This window comes from Melozone crissalis, unplaced genomic scaffold (assembly GCF_028551555.1).
Source record: "Melozone crissalis strain CALT ecotype California unplaced genomic scaffold, PUWL_Pcris_2 ptg000027l_1, whole genome shotgun sequence".
Lineage (NCBI taxonomy): Eukaryota > Metazoa > Chordata > Aves > Passeriformes > Passerellidae > Melozone > Melozone crissalis.
In genome coordinates this window covers 45418308-45440765 of record NW_026535805.1, presented here as the reverse complement: position 1 = coordinate 45440765, position 22458 = coordinate 45418308, and the positions used below count along the sequence as shown (strand labels likewise).

General features: G+C 34.9%; 1 protein-coding gene across 1 annotated transcript in view; it reads right to left on the bottom strand.

Moving 5' to 3' along the window:
- Positions 1-742: 742 nt before the first annotated feature.
- The window catches only part of TRDN (triadin), a 221442-nt gene continuing 199726 nt past the window's right edge, over positions 743-22458 (bottom strand). Inside the window, 5 exon segments of the mRNA XM_054279039.1 lie at positions 743-1591; positions 16615-16650; positions 17530-17574; positions 17771-17806; positions 18870-18896. Of these exon segments, the coding sequence (XP_054135014.1) occupies positions 1449-1591; positions 16615-16650; positions 17530-17574; positions 17771-17806; positions 18870-18896 (287 nt within the window). The 3' untranslated portion in view covers positions 743-1448.

The window sequence follows — 22458 nt, the reverse complement described above, 5'->3', positions numbered from 1 at the left end:
TATACAGCTTTTGGTGTGTTCAGACTCAACAAGTAGTGGCTTTGCAAAAAGAGGGTCATGCTGCTTCAGCAGGCAACTACATAACTAAGGTCACTGCTGTATATTTCCCAGATTAAATGCAAAAAAAATATAGTAAGGAAATGCAAACAAATAGCAGCTTGCAAAAAGGCATTATTTACATTGCCAGACATAGACTGGTGAGATGCCAATTTTCATTCATGTGCCTTTAAATAGATCAAATGCCATCTTGTCTCCTTTTTAGGGCAACAAATTCTTTATTTCTTCATAAATGCACAAAAGAAAGTTGAGGACAAGCACATCTACTTTCAGTTCTACTGTAAGCCACTTACAGAAGTGTGCTGTGAGGAAGTTCTTTCATTTAATCTAGTAAAATGAGATACCTGGATTATTTAATGCATTTATGTTTCATTTTTTTTCTGTTTTTTTGTTTGTTTGGCTTTGGTTTTGGTTTTGTTTTTGTTCACTGATCTCAGACAGCATCAAAATCACATAATTACTGCAAATTTGTGTTGCTTTAGTTTCATGAATGGCATCTCGCATCCTAGGTTTTCATCTGGCTTAAGCTAATAGCAAATTGTTGGCTGTTATTTTGTCCATTTACATGGCTTTTGCTGCAAAACAATCTGATTTAGCCACGGAGGGAAAGTAGAAGCACTATAATTACTTCATTTGTTTCTCCGAACCTCCATGTCGGCAAAACAGTGTTTTTCCTAACCTTTGCCTTGTGGTTTCACTTTCTCTTCTCACTTAGGGCCTTAAAAGAGAAGAGCTTGTATTTCGCCAACAGGCAGGTCAAACAGTCCATTTAAGTTTCAGATTAAATAGAAATATTCATCATTAACATGACTTGTGGAGTCAACTTACTGATAGTGTATTGAGCTGCTCCGAGTAAGTGTGAGCTTCAGGCTACACTGGTCAATGAGACATAAAAATAGCACCAGTCACAGAGCACATTTTCATGACTTAGTGAGGCATTTTCCTGTCAGCAATTTGATTGAACATTAAGAAGAAATGGTTTAGGATTGCAGCTAGTCTTGCAATCTTGCTGATATAAGAGCTACGTTCAACCTTTCACTCCTTAGATAAGATTAAATGGAAAACAGACTCACTTCAATGCTGAGCATGTAGGTAAAGAAAAACAAGAGCAAAAGAGGCATGAAAACACACACACATGCTCACACACACAGTCACATCAATGCTTTGTTAGCATTGCAGCCTTTCCATGAGAAACTGGGCACTTTTACATTTCTATCTTTGTTAAACACCGTTCATTACTGCTTGTTCTGCCGCTGCCCCATGGAAACAGTTCCAGGTACATGCGTGCAAGTGGATCGCGTTCCTGCAATGACAAGTACCACTGTAGCTACTGTGGACCTCAGCAGAAAAGATAAAGTGCAAAATGTCAGTGATCACAGGACTCAGTCTCTCTACTGCCCCGGTTTCCTTGTCTTTCTCTTGGAAGTCTTTGAGTGAGTCTTTTCTTCCTTGTTTGAAGGGGAATTAATAGGAAATTGCAGCCCAAATCCATTAGGTCCATTTAGGAAGACACATTGAAAGTAGCGGACAGGAGCTAGGAAAACAAGGAAGAGATGATTAATGTTTATGGTTTCCAAACTGGGGCCATGAGTCTATTCCATGTTCTTTCGAAAACATCTGCATGATTTCACTCCCACTAAGTCAGCTATAACATCACTAATCTCTAGTGTGATCACAAGCCAGGTTTCACATATCAACAAGATTTTAGCTAAAAAGCTCAATGAGAGATCTTGTAGCACAAGATGAGAAATCAGGAACAATTTCACATTTAAATACATAATTTTTCTCAGAGTTATACTACTCCTTCTCCCAGAATACTTGCATTTTTGGGATAGCTGAATGTAAGGCCCCAAAACTCACACAGATATTTTCTGGTTTTTATATTTCACAGTGACTTTCAGATACATTGAAGAATTCCAGAAAGATTCATATTTAATTCATATCTAACTCATTTCTATTTTATTAGACTTCAGGTGACTTATCTTTTATTGGGAATAAAGGGATCACAAATGACTGTACCTATTTTCTGACCTTTCACAGTCATGGATTTTTTTCTCCATTTTAATTTTTGAGTATTATGTATGTGGTCATACTTTCCATCATGTTTTAAAAGCTCTCAAGAGCACATGCTTCATCACAGATGGAATTGATATAATTTGCTTGAAAAGCTGAGTTTTGCACTGTGAGATTAACATTGGCAAGAATTTAAAAGACAGCTATTAATCAGTTAGGTGTTTGGGAAAATGGCTGGAGGAATGTTGGCATTGGAAATAAGTCGATTTTTATTCAGATGATTTTCTGATGACTTTTTCTTCCCCCTGCTGTTCATCCCATTTTTTAAAAAAAAGAAAAAAAAATTGTTCCCTGTGACAATTCTAAACTGAGATGGGCTCTAGGGCTCCCTGTATTATAAACTGGAGTGCAGGCTTTATTTGTTGACTTCCAAGTCCCATTAAATGGTGGAAAACAGAGCAGTGTGTCAGAAATGCTGGTATATTCCACCCAGTGGTATTATCCTTTGTGGTTTTCTTGCCTGACTCATGCAAAGGTTAAGTCTTTTTTGTCTGAAAACTCACTTTAAAATAAAATTGGAAATTAGATCCTTCTGAATCTAATGACTTACTATTTTTTTACTAAGTCTTAGAATGTATTTTTCCCCCCAAATTCTCAGTGTTTCTGTTTCTCTGTTAGATGGATCTCAGCTTTTTTTAGAAAACAGAGATAAAGCAACTCCCCTGATTAGAGTTCACAGCCCAAATGTGTCGGACCAAGATTCTCCTGTGAGGCTTGACAAGCCACGGACTGGGTGAATGTGCGAAGTCCTCCACCACTGACCCTTCTATGTACACACTTGGGTAGAACTAGAAAGCCTCTGAGACATAATTTCAACAAATAGACTTACTCCATTCTTGAGCTAAGGTAACTTTTATGAGTAAAATTAACTAAAAACAATGTATTGCCACAAAACACACTATGATTAAAATCGGTATTGTCCTACCAAAATACTTAGTCAGAGATTTTTCAATCAGATCTTTTAAAAAAAATCCCACAAAGACAAAATCCCCTGAAATTTAATCACAGTGGATGCAAGATTGACAAAGATAAATTCCTTGAAGGAAGAAAAATGCCAATTAAAAATTCACCTTTTACTTTTAAAAGGAAACTATTTCTGTGGATTTCTTTTATGGATACAAAAATGAAAATAAGAAAAGTCAATTACAATCTTCTTCATAAAGAAAGCAAGTAGGGCACCGTGCACTTTCTAGCCCAAATAAATACAAATAAATATTTTGTGGGTAAAAAAAATTATTACCCCCTGTGTTTTACATGCTATCAGAATGCAAAAATGCACCTCTTTCTTCTTCACCTGTATTTGCAAAGTTCTGTAAAAGAGTAACATACACAGCTATATACTTGCAAGTATTTTTAACATGGTTAGGTTATTTATGTATTACAATTATAGCATGCCTGACACCACAGTGTTTTCCAGAAGCATTACTTGATAATTATTCTAAAACCACTAGTAGAACTGCTGCAATCTTTCATTTGAGAACCTCATGTGTAATCTCTTGCCACTAAATTCGTGAAAACGAAGGGAAAGGGCAAACTTAAGGATTTTTGCAACTCAGCCAGCAGCTACAAAATAATTATGTGGCCCATAATTCTAAATTGGAAAAAAAAGAGATGGAAATTAATAACTTTGAAAACTATTATCTAGGAATCATGTTTACTTGGAATGTGTAATGCTAAATATCACTGTATATTTTTTTATTTGGAATGTTAATGCTTTGTTGCATTATTTCTATCTGCAGTGTTTGTGAAGTGATACCAGAGTTTTTTGGCTGGTATGTACTCATGTTGATTTCAATATGGTGAAGTGATATTCCAATGTTTATATAGCCTATTACTTCTCATCTATCTTTAGAAAACATCAGAAAAATGTTGCATAAAGAGGAACCTCAGGAGAATAGGGATAGTAGGATAAGTTTAGAATTTTGTTAAATTTTCCCATTATTTTCGTAAGACTAACATAATTTATTTCCAGTTTGTGAAACTTTCAGTGCTGAAATTGGCTGCAGGCCATATATATATATGTGTATATTTATTTATTTATTTATTTACTGCATAGATCACCAAATACCCTCAAAAGGTATATATAAATACAACCAAATCTCCCCAAAACCCTCACCGAACAACGGGGTGTTTTGTTTATTTCTCTGCCTGAAGAGTAAAACCAAGATAGGATAAAGAGTGCAAATGGGACAGGAACAAGAACAAGGAACTAGAATAGGCAGGATATGTAAAACCGGTTTTAAGGTAAGGAGGAAAAAACAGTCATGCTTCTTCCAGGATGTGCTGGTTTTGGCTGGGGTAGGTTTTGTTTCCTCTGTAGTAGGTAGTATAGGACAATGTTTTGGATTCCTTCTGGAAAGTGTTGATAATTCAGGAATGGTTTAGTTCCTGCTGAGCAGGATTAACTCAATCGAGGCCTTCCTGCCTTTCACCCCACCCCACCAGTGCAGGGATAATTCCAGAGGGATAATTCCACAGGGAAATTCCAGATCATACGGCATCCTGCTCAGCAGAAACAGCTGGGGAGGAAAGAAGGGGAGGACATTTGGAGTGATGGCATTTGTTTTCCCAAGCAATAATCATGCATGATGGAGCTTTATTTTCCTTCAGATGGTTGAATGGAAAGGAGCTTGCCTATGGAAAGGAGTGAATGAGTTCCTTGCTTTGCTTTGCTTTGCTTGAGCATGTGGCTTCTATTAAACTATCTTTTTCTCAACCCAAGAGCTTTGGAAAAAACTTTTGTGGGTTTTTTTTCAACAATATATGAATATAAAAAAAAAGTTTGTATTAATAATTTTTAATTGGATTTCCTTGGAATTACTCCAAAATATTTCATTCTGAAAAGTCCCCATTTTCTTCAAATGTTCTTTTGAGGATTAGACAAACTAAAGGCACAATGCCTAATGAGTTTATCCTAATACTAAGGCAATGTGGCAATGTTTAACACATGATTTAAAACTTAGATTCACTTGGTAAAAGATTGAACTGTTTTAATATGTTGTAGAATATGTGTGATCTAGTGGCTACGCTTATAAGAGTACAAGATTTGGTAAGGAAGGTGTTATGCTTCCAAATGTAGGTAGAGAAAGATGTAATTTTCAGGTTTTGGAAAGAGTCAAACTATTTAAAAAGTCTTTGTCCCATACTGTCTTTGTAGATTCTGTCTTATTAATTCTCCCAGTGCAAAACTATTCACTTATAAAAGCAAATTTCATCATCATTCCATGATGGAATGGATCTTTTCTATTTTAACTAATTAAACAATCAGAGCTTAGAAATAGACGTACTGCAAGTTTCCATATTTTGTGGCAAGTATCTCATGTTTCTTTTTTTTATGGCCGATGAATTCTATAAATTTTAAAAATTGAACTATTGTCTCTATCATATTCAAACTTTTAGGTAAAACAAAATCAGCTGTCCATATAGTAAATCTATACAGGATGAAACAGTTTCAGTATTACACTTTTTATTATGGCTTCTTGGCAATTTCTGTTTCATGTTACCCTTCTTAGGCTGCTTTATCTAGCAAACCTTAGCTACTAAACATGCAGGAGAAAAATGTGGTTTAACAGTAGACATATTAAATAGACATTGTTATCAGCTTAAGCAGGAAGAAAAATCAAAAAGCCTTATATGTGGACTATAGTTTAGGATGTAGTTTATGAGAATTAATATAATTACTTAAATTCCCCTTGTGAGTGCTACTGAGGAAACAAAAATGTCAATACTGGAAATGTGTCATAATGCTTTTTTAAGACATTAGAACTGGTGCTCTTATATGAGGACATCTGGTACCTAAGATGAATTAATTTCTAAAAGGTTGGAGGAAGGGATATTCAGGAACTTTCTCAAAGAAAAAAGAAAAAAGAAAAAAGAAAAAAGAAAAAAGAAAAAAGAAAAAAGAAAAAAGAAAAAAGATGTATTCCTTTAAGTAATTTTTGCCAGTTTTTACCAGGATGGAAATCAGTCAGAGAGAGAACAGCCACAATGAGTTCTAGAAAGAAAAGAAACAAACAGAACCCCCTGGATTCAAAAATTATGTGAAGTTGTTTAGGGCTTGTATAGTGGAATTGCTAAATACCTTCCACAGTTACTCTATAAAGTATACAAATGGAGCTTATTTCTGCTCTTGATCTCTAAGTGATATGCATGTCACACAGAGGGCTGGGTTCAAGAAATGTGAGAGCTGGGTTCAAGAAATATTGCAAGAGCACTGTCCTGGTGTTTTCAATTCTTTAGCAGAAAGGAGGAAAGCATCCTATAATAAAATTTAATAATCCTAAAGAGTATAAAGGTGTTCCTGTTTATGTATTACAGTGATTAAATTCTCCTTTCTATAAGGCGATAGCTGTTTTTAATGCAAGTCACCAAATTAAATATTCATTAAAAAGAAAACTCTCTTAGGCAATAGCAGTTTGGTTATTAAGGGAAAATTACAGAGAATGTGTGACAATTATTTTCTAATTTGAATCAAATTTCTTCACTCAGAGGCTGTCCTAATAGAAATAAACAATTCAAAAACCACAAAAATTCAGACAATCATAGCATTAGAAACTACTGTTTGGTAAGCAATTACAAATAAAAAAAAATTAACAACTACACTCATTTACTTGTGACTGCTTCTCAGGAATGCGCATGAAGTGCAAACAAATTTCAGCAATCAAAACTGAACCACACAACGACAAAAAATTTTGTTACAATGACTTGGTAACCAAAGATTTTTTTTGCTTACTAAAGTGTCAGGAATAGAAGCAAGGAGTTCCCCCTTTCTCCCCTTCTTTTCCTGTCAGTTTCAGCCCTGTTATGTAATATTTCGGTAACATTACAGTATGACAAAGTGACCAGACAAAGCACAGGGCAGATAGGGAAGGGAAATCATATGGAATCTTTTAAAATATCACCATTTTTTGCCTTCACAATTGTTAAAAAGAAGAATGTAAGTCTCTTTGCTTAGTGGGCCTGTGCAACTTTTAATTACGTCTTAGTTTAATCACATTTAATTGCATTTTATTTCTCCAATAGAAAAGTTGAATGCTGAGGGCCTCTGCAGGAGACGAAATACTGTTTTCTTAGGTTCACAACAAACATGGCCCATAGATACCTGCTATTCAAAACAACATATTTGGGTCAAAAATTGTATTATTTATTTTTCAATAAATTTTTTTCAACTCCTTCCTTATTGATCATGCTATACAGTCATACTACTGTCATTCTCAGAAATTACAATGCTTAATGGGAAGAAGAATGGGAAAAAGAAGAGGAGAAAACATTTATATGTCCATTACAAATAAACAAGAAATATGACTACCACTTTAAGTCAATTCTATATATCTAAAAACATCCTCTTCAAATGACATTTTTCTAGCATTGTATAGAAAATATATAGACAGGAAACATAAAGCAATTATACCATGAGGATACTTATGTTGCATCTAATTTTGTGTCTTGAATAACAAAAGAAAATGAAGAACATTTGGAAAGTAGCTCTCAAAGCTCCTTTCAAAGTGTCTGTGATGCAATGCAATTAATTGCATATCTTTGCAAAGACTGTCCAAGTTTTCATATCTCTTTTATCAAGGGGTTTGCCAGATAATAAGTTATTTAATGAAAAAGAGCTAAAGATGTTTGAAGAGCAGAATTAAATACTAGCAATAACATTGTTGTTATAATCATGAGAATTCAGATTGTCTTTAACAGCTCTTTTTCAGGCATTTGGGGGACTTCTGCAGCAAGGTCTGGAGAAGGTAAAATAGATTTATTCTATAGGAGTTAATTTGCCTTTTCTCACAAAAAATGCTCAAGAGTGAGAAAAAAACCACCCAGAAGATTGCTCCATAATGTGGCGTGTCTGTGGTCCCAGTTTGTCCCCAAATTTTGCTGAATACACAGAAGAAATCTGCCTTTATCAGTGCTTCAATGTGGAAAAAAAATAGTATAAGTACAAAGTCAGTAGTACATGTCTCTAATAACACTATCTTAGTAAAAAATATTATGAAAATGTATCTAATCAGTTGCACTAGAAGGGCACTCTCATTATAGTTAATTTCATTAGAGGGGAAAATATCACCATATATAAAAATATATATAAGATTAAAGGAACAGAAATGGTTAAGAACAGTTATGATCTGTCACTTGTCAAAGTCAGTGCTCTTTTTGAAACATAACAGCAAAGCTCAATGAATGTGATCTTTATTCTAAGAAAACCGATTTTGCAATAGGAGGTGAAATTTATTATTTCTGTCTTTCAGCTTGAGTGTGATAGATTACACCTAACAACCATTTAAGGAAAAAAAATTGTATTTTGTTAACTGGCTTTTGCCTTGTCTAGTAAGAAGGCTAAATGGATAAATAAGCTGTATATTTATGGAATATTGTTACATTCCATGTTATGGTCACTGCACACAAACCACGTAATTCTCCCGTAAATGTGTGAACATCCCCAAAGTGCCATTCCCCCAAGAGTCATTAAAAAAATTCTTTTTGTTAGACAGTAAAACCATGCAAGATGTAACAGTGCAACACATATGTGGCAATGCAGACATTTCCAACAAAGCATAGCAATAATCAGAGCACACAGGCTTGACAATTTTGCTAGCATTGAGTTTTCAAAGGAGTCCACTACTGGCATGATTTGTTTTATTACTGAAACATAGGAGCAAATGGATGAATAATTCAAAAAATTATATATAAGAAGGACCAGAAGTTATTGAACTTTCTCAGTGCAACAATAATAATAATAGTACAATGGTTTTGGTGGGCAGCAAAATCGAATTGGATTCTCTTGCTATTGCTCAATAAACACTGACAGTGTCATGGTAGGACACATTGTGTACTGGACATGAAATTTAGGCATGTTGACATGACATTGTCTCTGTCAACTTATTCCTATGTCCAGTACATTCAACTAATGTAATTTCAACATATCACAAGAAAATAATTGTTTTTAAATAACTGTAATTCACATTTAAAGATTGGTTTAAATTTTATATACAAACAAATTTATGTGCACAAAAAAGGATAAAACCAAAGAAGAAGGAATAAACAGTCAGGGATCTTTTTATGTTAATAAGAATGTATACCAAGTAACTGGATGTTAATACCATATATTTATTTCACTGTAAAGGCATGGGATAGAGAAAGGAGGGAAGGAGAGGAGAAGAGAAAGGAGAGGAGGGAAACAGGGTATAATAAGGCAGTTAAGCAGCTAATGAAAGGGAAGTTGGTGTTTGAATGATGCAAGTGATTTCTTCATTTCAGTTATCATTCTAACTGAAATATTTATTAAATAAAGGTTTGGGGGATTTCTGGATTTTGTGTAGCATTATGTTCCCACACTTGTCTTCCTCAATAACAATTCCTCTGCTGGGAATAGCAGGACTTTTTTATGACAACTAAAACTCAGTAAAGAGACTCTGTTGAACTGTCTGACAAACTTGAACTGCTGGCAAACCCTGGTAGAACCAAATTCACTGTGCTTAACAACAGGCACTGGAGGCACTACCTTCTGGATTTAGCTCTAGCCATGTGACATAAAGCTGGGATGGAATTCAGATTCTGAAGGGATGAGTAACCCTTCAGATGAGAAGTTCCTCTCTGATTTACCATGGAGAAAATATGCTCTTTTCTAAGTGCTTAAGATTAGAAAAGATCAGATCTGTGCCTGTGTGCTACTCACAATGAAAAATGGAGCTAAATTAAAATATCTTCATCCTGAATTTGCACAGTTCTGGGAATAAGAAAAGACAGGAAGAAACTGTAGGAAATCAATAGGCTGCCTTCTTAAAATATTTCAAAACATCTGCTGCCAGTGACTTAAAAATTGTATCACATAATTAGGATTTTTCCACTGAATTTCACTATACTGATGATAGTCTGGAAACATGAACTCACTCCAATATCAGGAAGCCTGGTTTCAGCTGATAATTTTTTTAAAAACAAAACCTATGCTGATGAAAAAATATGACAGCAATTACTTTCCTAAAGCTGAAGAGGGATTTGAAGAAATGGCCATTTATCCAAAACAAAGATAAATAATCTCTGACTTGGAAAACTGCTGAAGAATTACATTTTGTATATAACTTTACTTCCACCAAGTATGTCATGGGAATACATAATATGTAATTTTTTCACTTTTTTTGCAATGTGATTTAAGAAGATATGCCAGTCAAACTAAAGGGCAAAATGAACATAACAGTGTTCACTAAGATACTAAACATTTATATTTTGTTTGTGGCAAAATTGTTCAGAGACTTATATGGATATATTTTTGCTTCATTTGTCTTGAAATAAATTTTATATATATTTAGAAGTGTTTGGAGCCTTTTAGCTTAGTTTTAAAAAAATGTTTTGACCCAGTTAAAGGGAAAAGAATGAACTCATTGTTAAACAGGCATAAATAACATTACTAATTGGGTTCATTTTTCAAATCTAAGCAAAACAGCTTCTCTCTACTGGACCTAAACCAATGTGCTAAAAAATACATTTTTTCATAGTCTTTCTTCTTTTCCCATAGGCTTGTATGTTTAGTTTCACCAGTCTGTCCTGCATTTATAGAAAACACAGGTATTTCTTTAATAATTTGCTAGATAAATAAATTTTGGGATTAACATAAGAAGGAATCAATTAATGAGTTAATTGTAATAAAACACGGCTTTTGATTACTTTGTGCATTTTAAAATTTTGCTTATCCTACAATTAACTTTTTTTCCAAATGTCCCTTATTTACGGGGTTGCTCTTTGTGAGTTTTCCCTTGGTATATTATCTGGTAGAACTTTTTTCATAATCTTTTAATATAGAAAACCACTCCTAGCTCATGGGGCACATTATCAAGTGTAATGGGAGAGGTTCAATAATGTTGGTGGACCAAGACTTAGTGTGAACTTCAGCCACTTTGAGCAAGATTTAGGTTGAGTACCAGTGCCCACAATTGAAGTCACGTTCACCAAGCAGATCCTCAAAGACATCAGGAAAAATCTCTGCAATTGTTTCACCTGGTAACTATTCTGAAATATTTTACATAAAGAGGTTTCTGAAACAGAAACAGACCTATCAAACAGATGTCTTTTCTATTAACCTCAGGTACCAATGACTCTTGTATTGATGGATCTGGAATTGTGTAAAATTGAAAGGAACAAGCAGCTTGCACTCCACCTACGTTATTTTGTAACTCGAAAGCCCTAGTGCCCTCCTGGAAAATACAAGCTGTAAAAGGGAGGCTTTCCAGTTGAAGGGGGCTGTGAAAGAGTATCATCTTAAACCCTTAGAGGCTGCACAATGACTACAAAAGTATAAAGAAACTATCATTTTCTCTATCATTTTAAAAGCAAAGTACATACAGCTGCATTTTGTCAAGGGCCTGATGAAGGGACTTGGTCATACTCAAAACATGTCTGGCAGATAGGAATTGAGATTCAATCTCAGTAATTCCCAATTCTACAAATCTAATAATAAATAATAAATAAATTCTAGATAAGGTAATTAAATTACAAAATATAGCCAAAAGTAAAGAAGATTAATTCAGAGCAAGGGACGGATGTTGAAGAAGCTCCTGTGGGAAAAATAACATGAACCCAAAGTGCTTGTAGATTCTCACTGTGAAATTGGTTTTTTTTGAAAGCTAAAACTTAAACCTTTGGACAGTTAAATAGAATCTCTGGAATTCATAATTTAGTTTATAATCTCACTTTGCTGAGAGGCTGTTTATAAATTCATTGTTAACGTAAAACCCAATATTTAGTTCTCCTTTTGGTGCGTCTTTACAGATTTTGAGTTTCAAAGCTTATTGCAATCTATTAGAAATTTTCCAGTGACATTTAGTTTCAGGACACATCCTAAAGTTTTCATTTTACCTAGTTACCAAAATATGGCTGAAATTTCCCCCTTGGATGTCTTTTCTGCATAGAAAAAATAAGCAAGGTTATTTCAAGGTAAATTAAAAAGAGATTAATTAGTCCATATAAAATGTTGTGTAGATGCTCATTCAGAATTAAAGCAGCCTCAGTGAAAATTCCACAGCAGGTTAAACTAAATTAAATCAGGGTTACCTTAGTTCTTAATAAATGACCACTCCAGCATTTAGCACTGTTTAACTGTGCTCTCTAAACATATGCATCTTCTAAGTGGGCAGTATTCCTCCATGTCTTCATTCAGACAAGTCTGATAAGATTTAGTCTCCAAGTATTTGCTTAAAAGCCAACTTCAGGATAATGGAATGACTAATAGCAAGTTGCTGGAAGGCCTACATATACAGGCTTGGTCCTCACAATTCTGACCAACATTCTGACCATGAAATGTTGGGACATTCGTGTATATCCACAGAATGGAGGATGTTCTACATGGACTCTCCTGCAAGCAGCCCTAGTGCACAGTTCATCCTGCTCTAATGCTGAATTCTTGTACTGGAGTGTGATGAAAATCTTAATGAGAATAATCGACAGAAACACAGGTCTTGTAAATAAATGAGAACAGAGTTTTTACAAGAAATTCTGAAACTTCTCAGAGTGTCAGTTCCTTCTAAGGATATTCTAGCAAACAGCAGACTTTCTTATGTCCAGAAAACAACATAATAAATATTAGTGATTTATTGCTGAATTCTGGTAATTAAATTCTAGTCAGTAGAGTACAAGTTCATGCTGCTGAATTTTTGGAAGAAACTGCTGAGAGTATATCAGAACCATCATATATCTGAGACACAGAGACTGGGTGGCGAGGAGAGCAGAGAATATAGTATCTGCAGCCCATCACCTGTCTATAGGTGAGAGCTACCTGCACTGCAGAGACAAAGTTCTTGCCTGCTCTTTTGACCACTGCACATTGTTTTTTAAAGTCGTTCAATGCTTCTGTATTATAGAATATTACCAATGTTTGTGCCTAATGAATTTGACAAAACTTGCTACTTTAGAATGATGAAAAAGATCATGTTTTACTCCAAGGTCTTCAAATGCTCTAGAACAAAGGAAAAAAATGAAGCCATCTTACTCTCTTTCAAAATAATTATATGTGTGGGAAAAATCTCACGCATTGCAGTGCGGACAAGTTTACATTCTCTCAGCACTGAGGAAACCTCCTTCATAGTCTCCCAAATGGCTGTCATATCAAACCTCACACCAAATAAAACTTTCTGCTTTTGCAGACTTGGAAGTCATCTTAACTTTGGAAAATATTACTGCACAGAAAGTGCAAAGGACTGAAACAACCTCAGTAATAAACCAATTCCCACATGGTTTTTAGACATATTATAAATTCACCCCCTGCAGTTGCTGAGGTTTTCATGTGGTGATTAATATGTAGCATTGAATATATATTGATAGTATGATGAAATGATGAAATGATTGCTCTTTATTCTAGAAAATATATGAGAATATATATTGTATTTGAGAATCTCTATCATTGCAGAAATTAATGAAAAATCTAGGTGAGGTGCTTTTCCTTCCATCTTCCTTCTTGCATAGCGTGTTCATATAAACAGTGTTCCAACTCTGCTTAATGTTGATTTCAGTTTTCACAGAAGTACAAGTTCTTTAACTAAACAGTAGGTATAACAGTTCCCTCATTAAGTAAAGTTTCAAACCTCTAATAATGTATGAGGGTAGATGCACAAATTATGTAAGTCTATTTATGACCCATCTACAAGGAAGTTATCATGACTGGTTTGGTTTCACTTGACCTTGAGAGTAATCCACACTCTATTCTAATTAAAATAAAAACCAAACCAAACATGTGGGAATAGTATCAGTTTAATGAATTCTTACTTTTCATGCTCTTGCAACACAGCCTCTTTATTTCTGCCACATTTGCACATCTGTGGGCAGTAAAAACGTCAACCCCTTCAACTCACTGTATTATAAATGCAATATACATTAGTTCCAGAGTTTTCATTCAAGAGGGCAGTTGGAAGGTAATTAGGATAAATATAATGAACTTTTGATCCATTTAGATTTTCTTTCTCTGATGTTAGCCTTGAAAAAAAATTCAACATGTAGAAGTGTACAGCTGTTCATATAAAGATTATGGTAGATAATCCTCACTAGAGAGTTGAATTTTTACTCTCCTTAAATTTCATTCCAAGAGTCAAAAAACCTGCTTGTGTGTGCTTCCAAATACATTTGTTAAAAGATAGAAATAAAAATGAAGTTCCAAGAATTGTCTTTTTTTTTTGCTGTTGGTAAATTTCATCCTCAGTACAGGTGTCAACTATGACATTTAGGGGAGGAAAAAGAAGAGGAAAGCATTCTAATTAATTGCTTGCAGATCTACAGGAGAGTGAAATTTAGTGTCTACTGCACGTTGCACCATTATTTATGAAAGGTACAGTAGTGCTTAAAATTCTGTTCAAATGTGGCCCATTCTAAAATTGCAGCTATACACAGCTTTTAAAATTGCTTAATCTTTATCTGATTGCTTTTTAATATCAGGGAAATGTTGAAGAGTTCTGATGAAAATCTAAGAACATAGGAATCTCTTCAGCTTTTGAAGGCTGACTGAAGATTTACTATTTAAAGCTTTAGATTAGCTCAGAATGTATAAATCCTTTTCTACTTTCATTTATCAGAAAAATAAAATTAGTACTCAGTGAACTGGGGAAAAAGCATTGTCTTAATCTGCAAACAGAACAGGTGAAAGTCATCAAGTTCCAATTAAAGTATACATGACCTAGGACTTGGTCTAAACTTTTAAATTCTCAATTTGAGCAAATACCTAAAACCAACATCCAAAAGAGTAACTTTGATGTTCTTCTGGAAACCTTTTATCCATGGTCAGAAAAGTAAGTATTCTTTTTGGTGGAAAATGAATATTTTAAGAACACTTACATAATAAGATCTGTTTGCAAAGCCACTTATGAAGAACTGATTTTGCAGAGCTGCTCATGATCTGAGAAACATCCAGCTGAGAAAAATTTCCCAGTGATAACTTACAACTGAATTAAACAATCATCATAAGTAATGTAGATGAAAGTCACAGAAACACAGTTTTTGAATGATGGAAACTTTCTAGGAGGGTGGTGGGCAAGACAAAGTCCAGTGAGAGAAAATTTGTAGTACATTTTTGTTTTACACTAAATTTGAGGTTTTGATGCATAGGAGAATTCTTTTCTCTCCTGGCAAAATCTTTGGTTTAATGTACTGGTTATATATTATGATTAACATTTCCTGATCTATAAAAAATTCTGTGTTATTAAATAGCAATAAACTTTTGACAACATGGATTCTACCTTCTGTATCTGTCAGTTGATAACATAATAATCAAAATGAATAAAAGTGTATATCTTATCTATGTCTATATCTTATCTATGTCTATATCTATATCTTATCTAGTCTATATCTATGACTCCATATCTCTGTGTAACTGATTAAAGAAAATAGGATTAAAAAAGTGAAGCTGTTCTTTTTTGTAGATGTAGTTGCCCTTATAAAACAAAGTGAGCCATGTGTGCAAATACTTTTGTATAATACACATGGTAACCAATCCCAGTTTTATTTAGCACTTAATTTGTACTCTCTATTTCTTGAAAACAAATTGTTCTGCACTTGTTTTATACTTAGGTATCTTTTTTTTATTTTTCTATTATTTTAACTTTCTACATGTGGATAAGTAGATATTTCTAAATAAATATATGCATATAGCTGCACATATGTTACACATTTTATATCATGATTGTAGGACTCTAAATCATTCTATTTACAGTAAAGAAGTCAAAAAAACATATACAAAAAAATAATCTGCATAATTAGAAGTGAAATACTTTCCTCAGTAGGTTAAGACTACAAAGTTGCATTAAGAGGAACCATATTCATATGTAGCTCATATTTTCTGTGTAAACCAGTTAGATGTCAGGTGAGATTAAAGACTTTGATCCCTGTCCGTCATGAATTAATGCAGTTCCACTGAAGTCACAGCTATTAATTTAATCTATACTAGTCAAGAATCTGGAATATATATTTCCTTTTGCGGTAAACTAGTAAACACATGATTACACAATGGAGGGAGATTTTCTCCTGAGATGCTGATCTTTATTCACCATTTTTGCTGGAGTGGAGTGGAGGCAGAATGTGATGGGAGACAATATTTATTAATGTGGGAGAAAAAAAATTTGAACATGTTTCTCCCTATGTGACTTTGTTACGGAAAAGATTTTTTATGAGGAGAAAATATTAATTTTTAACACTGCACTGCTATATTAATTACAGAACACTTGTTTTATAAGGTAATCAGATGAATATATGTTTAAAAATTTAGAAAGGTGGTAAAGCAATACCATTTCAGCAATTCATTCTTCACAGGAACAAGATTTATGGATTTGATTTGCCTGATTTGCCTGGCTTGTCTCACATCTTGCTCCATAGACTTGAATTAGAAATGTGAAAATATTGCATGATCTCCCTTAAAAAAAAAAAACAAAAAAACTACCCAAAACCAACCAAACAAAACCAAACAACAAACCAACACTTTCCTGAATCCTTTACAATAAAGAAAAAATCATGTACCTGATGTCAGGTTTTGATGTCGTGGATCTTCTTTTACTGGTGGGACATATTAAAAAAACATAGATAATAAATTAATCTACAGTTTCAAGTGAAAATACTGAAATAAATTTCAATAAGAAATATGCTTGTTTCTTGGAATCATCTCTCAGATAAGAATTTCTATAAACCAGATTTTTTTAAAAGCCTGACTATCTTAGTAAATAATTTAAACAGATACATTTTCTGTCCAGTATAGCCATATAAGCAAACTGCTCCTAGATAGTAGTTTGGTGAACTGGCGCCAGTGCTATTGCTATCCTTTAAGGTTTGAGATTTAAACGTGCAAATTTTATGTGCAAGTCATTGCATTTAACCACTGTAGAGAGGATATTTATGCCTTCAATCACTTACCTGATAAGATACTGTCATGTATTGTTATTAATTATGTTTAGAGGTATAACAGAAAGCATTTCTCTAATTGAATATTACTGTGAGGAAACAATCAAGGCAGTGCTGTGAACAAGAGGTTAGCCAGAATATGGGTGATCATGAAGTCGGTCTATTGTGTATCACTGGAGTTATTTTATGGAATGATGCTGGTGACCTAAGGCACCAGACAAGTTCTGGAGATGCACTTTGCGCTCCCCGATCAGGGAGCACAGGAGCAGACTGGGAGGGCCCTGCTGATCCTGGGCTGCAGTGCTGGGGGCTGCACAGGTCCCTGCTGTGCCAGCCAGGGAGGTCACAGGCAGGGCACCGCAAAGGTGGCACCAGACATTCAATTACTGGGGATTTGTGTACAATTTCATCATTTTGGTTTGCTTGCATGTATGTAGAAAGACTAAAAAAGATCCTCTTTTTAATCCCATAAAATCCCCCAAACCTGAATGTTTGCATTTTTATAGCTGTTTGCAGAGATTTTCATCCCTTTATTACCTTTAGGTTTTTCATCTTTCAGCTGTTTCTTCGTAGTTGTTTTTTCTACAAAGAAAAAGTAGCACAGTTAAAGTTTGGTAAACTGACTGTTGAATAGATTTTACCTAGAGTTTTCAAGTAAAATTCTTTGAGAATGAACGCAGATATTTTAGGGGTTGCCTCAAACATGCAAATTTGCAATCTCATACTATTTTTATTGTGATCTTCAACATATATATGAACACACAGAACAAATTCCTACCTTCTTTTTCCTTAATTGTCTTTGGTTTTTTTGTGGCTAGAAAGATTTGAAAAGGAATAACATTAAGTGACAGGCATCAGAAATCCAGGGCTTTTACAGTAAGTACATTGTGCAAAGATTGTCTCACTGGTAATTTCCCCGGAAGAATTAATGTGGTAAATGTGCCTCATGGCATGTTTACAGTGTCTGTAATACTGCAACAGTGTCTGCTACACTTAGTGGCACTAGCAGTTCTGGGCTTTGTGTAGAGTGGTTAGAAATTGTTTGAATATTGCTGCTTGCAGAGTAGTTGAGAAAATCCTGATAAAGACTTCAGCACTTGAATTCTGAAATTCCCTAACTACTGCCAGATTTACTTATTTGTTTGTTGCTAAAATACACTAGGGAAGGACTCTGCCTATTGCTTGCTTCTTACTCTTTTTCCCAGAGTGATCTCAGACATCTGAAAGAAATAAACAAACAAAAATCCCCAGGATACAGAGCTAGATGGACCTTTAGAACTGCCATATGTGATCATACAGAAGTCCTGCAGCAATAGATTGTGATTTATTTTATTGGGGGGTGTTTTTTCCTAGTCTACATTCACTTAGAGCATGTGCTGTTTCCTTTTCTGCATCCTTTTTCCCCAGCTGCAAAAGCATTTGGTCTGTGACTCCATTCAACCAATCAAGGCAGATTGAAATTAAGCAAAGTATATCACTTCAGGCACCTGAGCCCTTTTCAGTATTCCCTGTTGACTACAGCAGAAAAATAGCTGGCTGTCTTCAAATGGTTCATTTGCACTTTGCATCATCCAACCAGTTGTAATAATGCTTCAGTGTCCTCTGGCACATGTGTCACTTGATTCACACCAGCTCTTTCAGTGAGGACCACCTGGGTGTAGCTCACCAAAACATGCTGCAGAAGGTGAGCAGTGAAAATCACATAATCAGATGGAAAGAGGAGCCTAGGCAGAGACCTGTGTAGCTGCAGGGCTGTCACTTCACCCATGCTGCTTTACGTTATCACTGTTCCTTGCTGATGAGCAAAGTGCATTAATCAACACTGGTGTGTTCATTACTTCTTTCCATGAGGCATACTGGAAAAATGCAATATTTACCTGATGTTGGGATTTCAGCTGTTGGCTCTCCAGGAAAATAACCAGCAATGAGGAGAAAGGGGGCAGGGAAGGGAAAGGAAAGAACAAGAATTTCAGTACCATGTTTTTTCAGGGCAAGCAACCATTTAAATAGATGATCTCTTTCATCTGCAACTTTTCTGCAGGGTTTTAATTTACAAACAAATGTGCCTTAACAATGGCTGTGTATGCAGAATTTCACACTGAAAGCTAACAGTCTCACTCTTTGAAGTGCTATAATCCAGCATACAACATACAATTCCTGCAAATGCAAACACTGCGCCAACCAAAGCTTTCCAGCAAGCAAATATTTAAACAGACTCATTTTTAAGTGTGCCTTTAAGGTTATAGCTGGCTATGCTATTTTCCAAAAAATGTATTCAGGTTAAGTGTTGCCTCTCTTTTCTTGTCATCCACACTTCCCATCCAAAGACTGACACTGACCTTGAATAGCTGGCATTGACCCTTAAGTGTTTCTCCCACATTTGCAGTTTGACTTGCCTTTTAAGAATAAAATCTCTTGAGAGATTTTGACTAAATCTTTCCACACCACTTAGCACAAGAGAAGCATACATTCCTGTGCTATTATAATATCCAAAATAATTGATGAAAAGTGGTCAATCCAACACATAGAAATTCTCTGGTGTAAGTCATCATCACTCATTTTAAATCAAAGAAATTAATTACATTGTCATTTTGAATCCAATAATTTTTTACCCATCACTGCTTTATTAGTCCCACTTTTATGTAAGAATAGAATTTGAAAGAAAAAGAAAAGCCTCTTTTCTTAGAAGTTAGAGCAGGACAAAAAAGAAATGAGATCACAAAGCATTTAAGGGTATTCCTTTGACTGAGCTTTCTCTGTACTTTCTTCCTGCTGAGTTTTGGCTTTAGATGAGCATGAGCTCACACCAAGGTGAAAATGTTTCAGTCAATGCTTTTTCCACAGGAAGACAAAGCAATTAAGCATCATTTTCCCTAATGCATCCCAGGAAACTTTCACTCAAATCTTGGCCCATAAGGAGACCTGTAAATGTCAGTGCTCAATGCTTAGGAACCACTGGCATTCAACAAAGGCCAGTTTTGCTGCTATTAAATGCTAACATGCCAAAGTCCTTTCATATTTACCTTTTTGCTTACGATCTTGCTCATAGCTTCCTAAAGATGACACATTACTGCATTATGACCCATGGAATAATTAATATGTTTTTTTCATTTTCAGAAGAAAAAACTAAGACTTTTTCTGAAGTACTGAATCTAGGAAAGGGCTTTGTGCTCTCATTTCTTAACTGAGTGTCTCTCTGAGGGATCTGGATGGGCCCAGTTATGTGCATGTACCCTAATTTAGGATTAACTTATTTCCTTGGACAGTCAGGTACAGCAAGACTGTTGACCTGGAGGGCAGTAGGTTTGACCCTCTGTTGTATGAAATGTAAGGGCCATTTCCTATTCTCAATGCATCAACAAACTTTGACTTACTCTGAGAACATTGGGACACATATTACTCCTATTATGGAGCTTTCATTTTAAACCTAAGTGGGAATATAATTTGCCAATTCTTAAGGTCTTTTTAAAATATCAGCCTACATGTTCTCCCTCTTGACTGCAAACTACAGTTTGGCATTCCTGCATGTGTAAGAGCTGCCAGCAGCTTTGTTTTCTGTTCAAGGTAATGTCTCACAATTTGTGAGTCTTTAGTCAGTATGCAGGGAGTTAATTCTGTTTCATTACACATTCAAGTTTGATGTATGGTCAATGGCCATCAAAGACCCTCCTGAACACTAAAATAGAAAGAATGAAAAATAAGATGATTTACTAATTGCTTTTAAAATTGAGTGAGTGGCTCTGTGGTGTATACCTGCCTGCAGCTAAGATCATGGCAGTAAGCTCCTACTCTGAAATTGTCTGTGTGATTAATTTGGGTAGTTCTCAAACTCAGCCTTGTCTTTCTGTTTATACCTGCATTCCCTAATGACCCAATTTCTTTAGCAACTAAAACTACATTTGCTTTTACAATAAGACTGAACAAGATTAAATGTGTGAATAAATTCAGTCCAGGATAAATATATTAATTTATTTTATATTCCACTGCACCCGAACTCCAAAATCAGTGGGTATTTTGTGTCTATTGCTCATACTGAATTACATGACAGCTACGTTCATGTTGTGGTAAGTACACTGCACACCTGGCTAAGAAATACATGAAGCAAAGCTATATAGACCTCTATAAATAAAGAAGGCAGTGATCCAACCAAGTGCTCCTTTAAGTGGAGAAAATCAGTTTGAAATGGACAGCTCTGGTGTTTAAAATCTTCAGCTTGATCTATTCAAGGATGGTTTACTCAAAAAGGGGCAGTGTATAGAGAATTACTTTTGTAAATAACCATAGGTCTGCTTGTTTCTGTTTTTTTCCTTTTTTTTCTTTTTTCTTTTTTCTTTTTTTTTTAACTTTTCTAAAGGTACTGTTAACCTTTATAATCATTTCAAGCAGCAGAATATAAGCTCAAGAATGGGGTACAAACAACCCTCTGCAAAGGTCAAGGGAAAATATCCTGGCTATTCCTTATATTCACAATATAGCAGGGTAATATAGCTCTCGATAAAAAAGCATCGTAGACAGTGATTTTTATGATGAAAGCATAAGGAATTAGTCACTTAAATCTGTGATGAGCTTCTAACAGTAGTGAGTGCCATCACTGGGTCTCTCAGGTAAATCATTGCAGAAGACATTACGTGTCAGTAAACAGATCCAGAGAAACCAAGACTGAGCAAAAGTGGATAATAGAATCAAATAGAGCAAAATTTTATTAAAATACTAGCAAACATGGAAATAAGCCCATGGATAGCTTCACAGAAAGTAATATTTTGCAATAATAACTAAAAAATGGAACATTGCAGTTCAGGGCTGAAGGGAATCCTTCAGTGTAAACATATTTCAGATACCTTGTGCTCACACTTCCACTTTACATCTGGGTTTCAGAGTAATTCTGTTTTCCTAAAGGTATTTCAGAGCAGGATTCATTCTCTCTAACTTTCAGCACCCAGCACAGGCGACTGGCCTGGAAAGTTAAAGTGAATCACTTTGCTTTGCCTTGTGGTCAGCTTACTTTCCACCAGAATAGCACGTGGTTTGGTCTTGAAATGCCAGGCACAGCACCAAAAAGCCCCCACAGATCCTGTGCTAAAGAGGCAACAACTAATTCCTCTGTGAAGGTCCACACTTCAGCATTTTCACAATTCAAAGCACACAGTACAAACACTGTCCTTCTGATTCTTGTCTGATCAGGCTTTTCAGTATGTAATGTGCCACAATAAGCATAGATCCCAGTCTTCATCTGTTCAGAAGCCTTCCTTAAAAGCAACCTTAAAAAGGACATTATCCCATGTCTTCAGTGGAAGTTTTTTGCAATGTGAAAAATTGCCCTTGAATCCTCCTTAAAACTAATCTAAATTGGAAATATTTCTCTTCTTTAATTTAATTTAGGTTTTTTTTTATTAAAAAAAGCTTTCATTGGAACAAGGCCAACAACATGCTTGGTGAATTAATGATGTAAGTAATTTCCAAATGGTA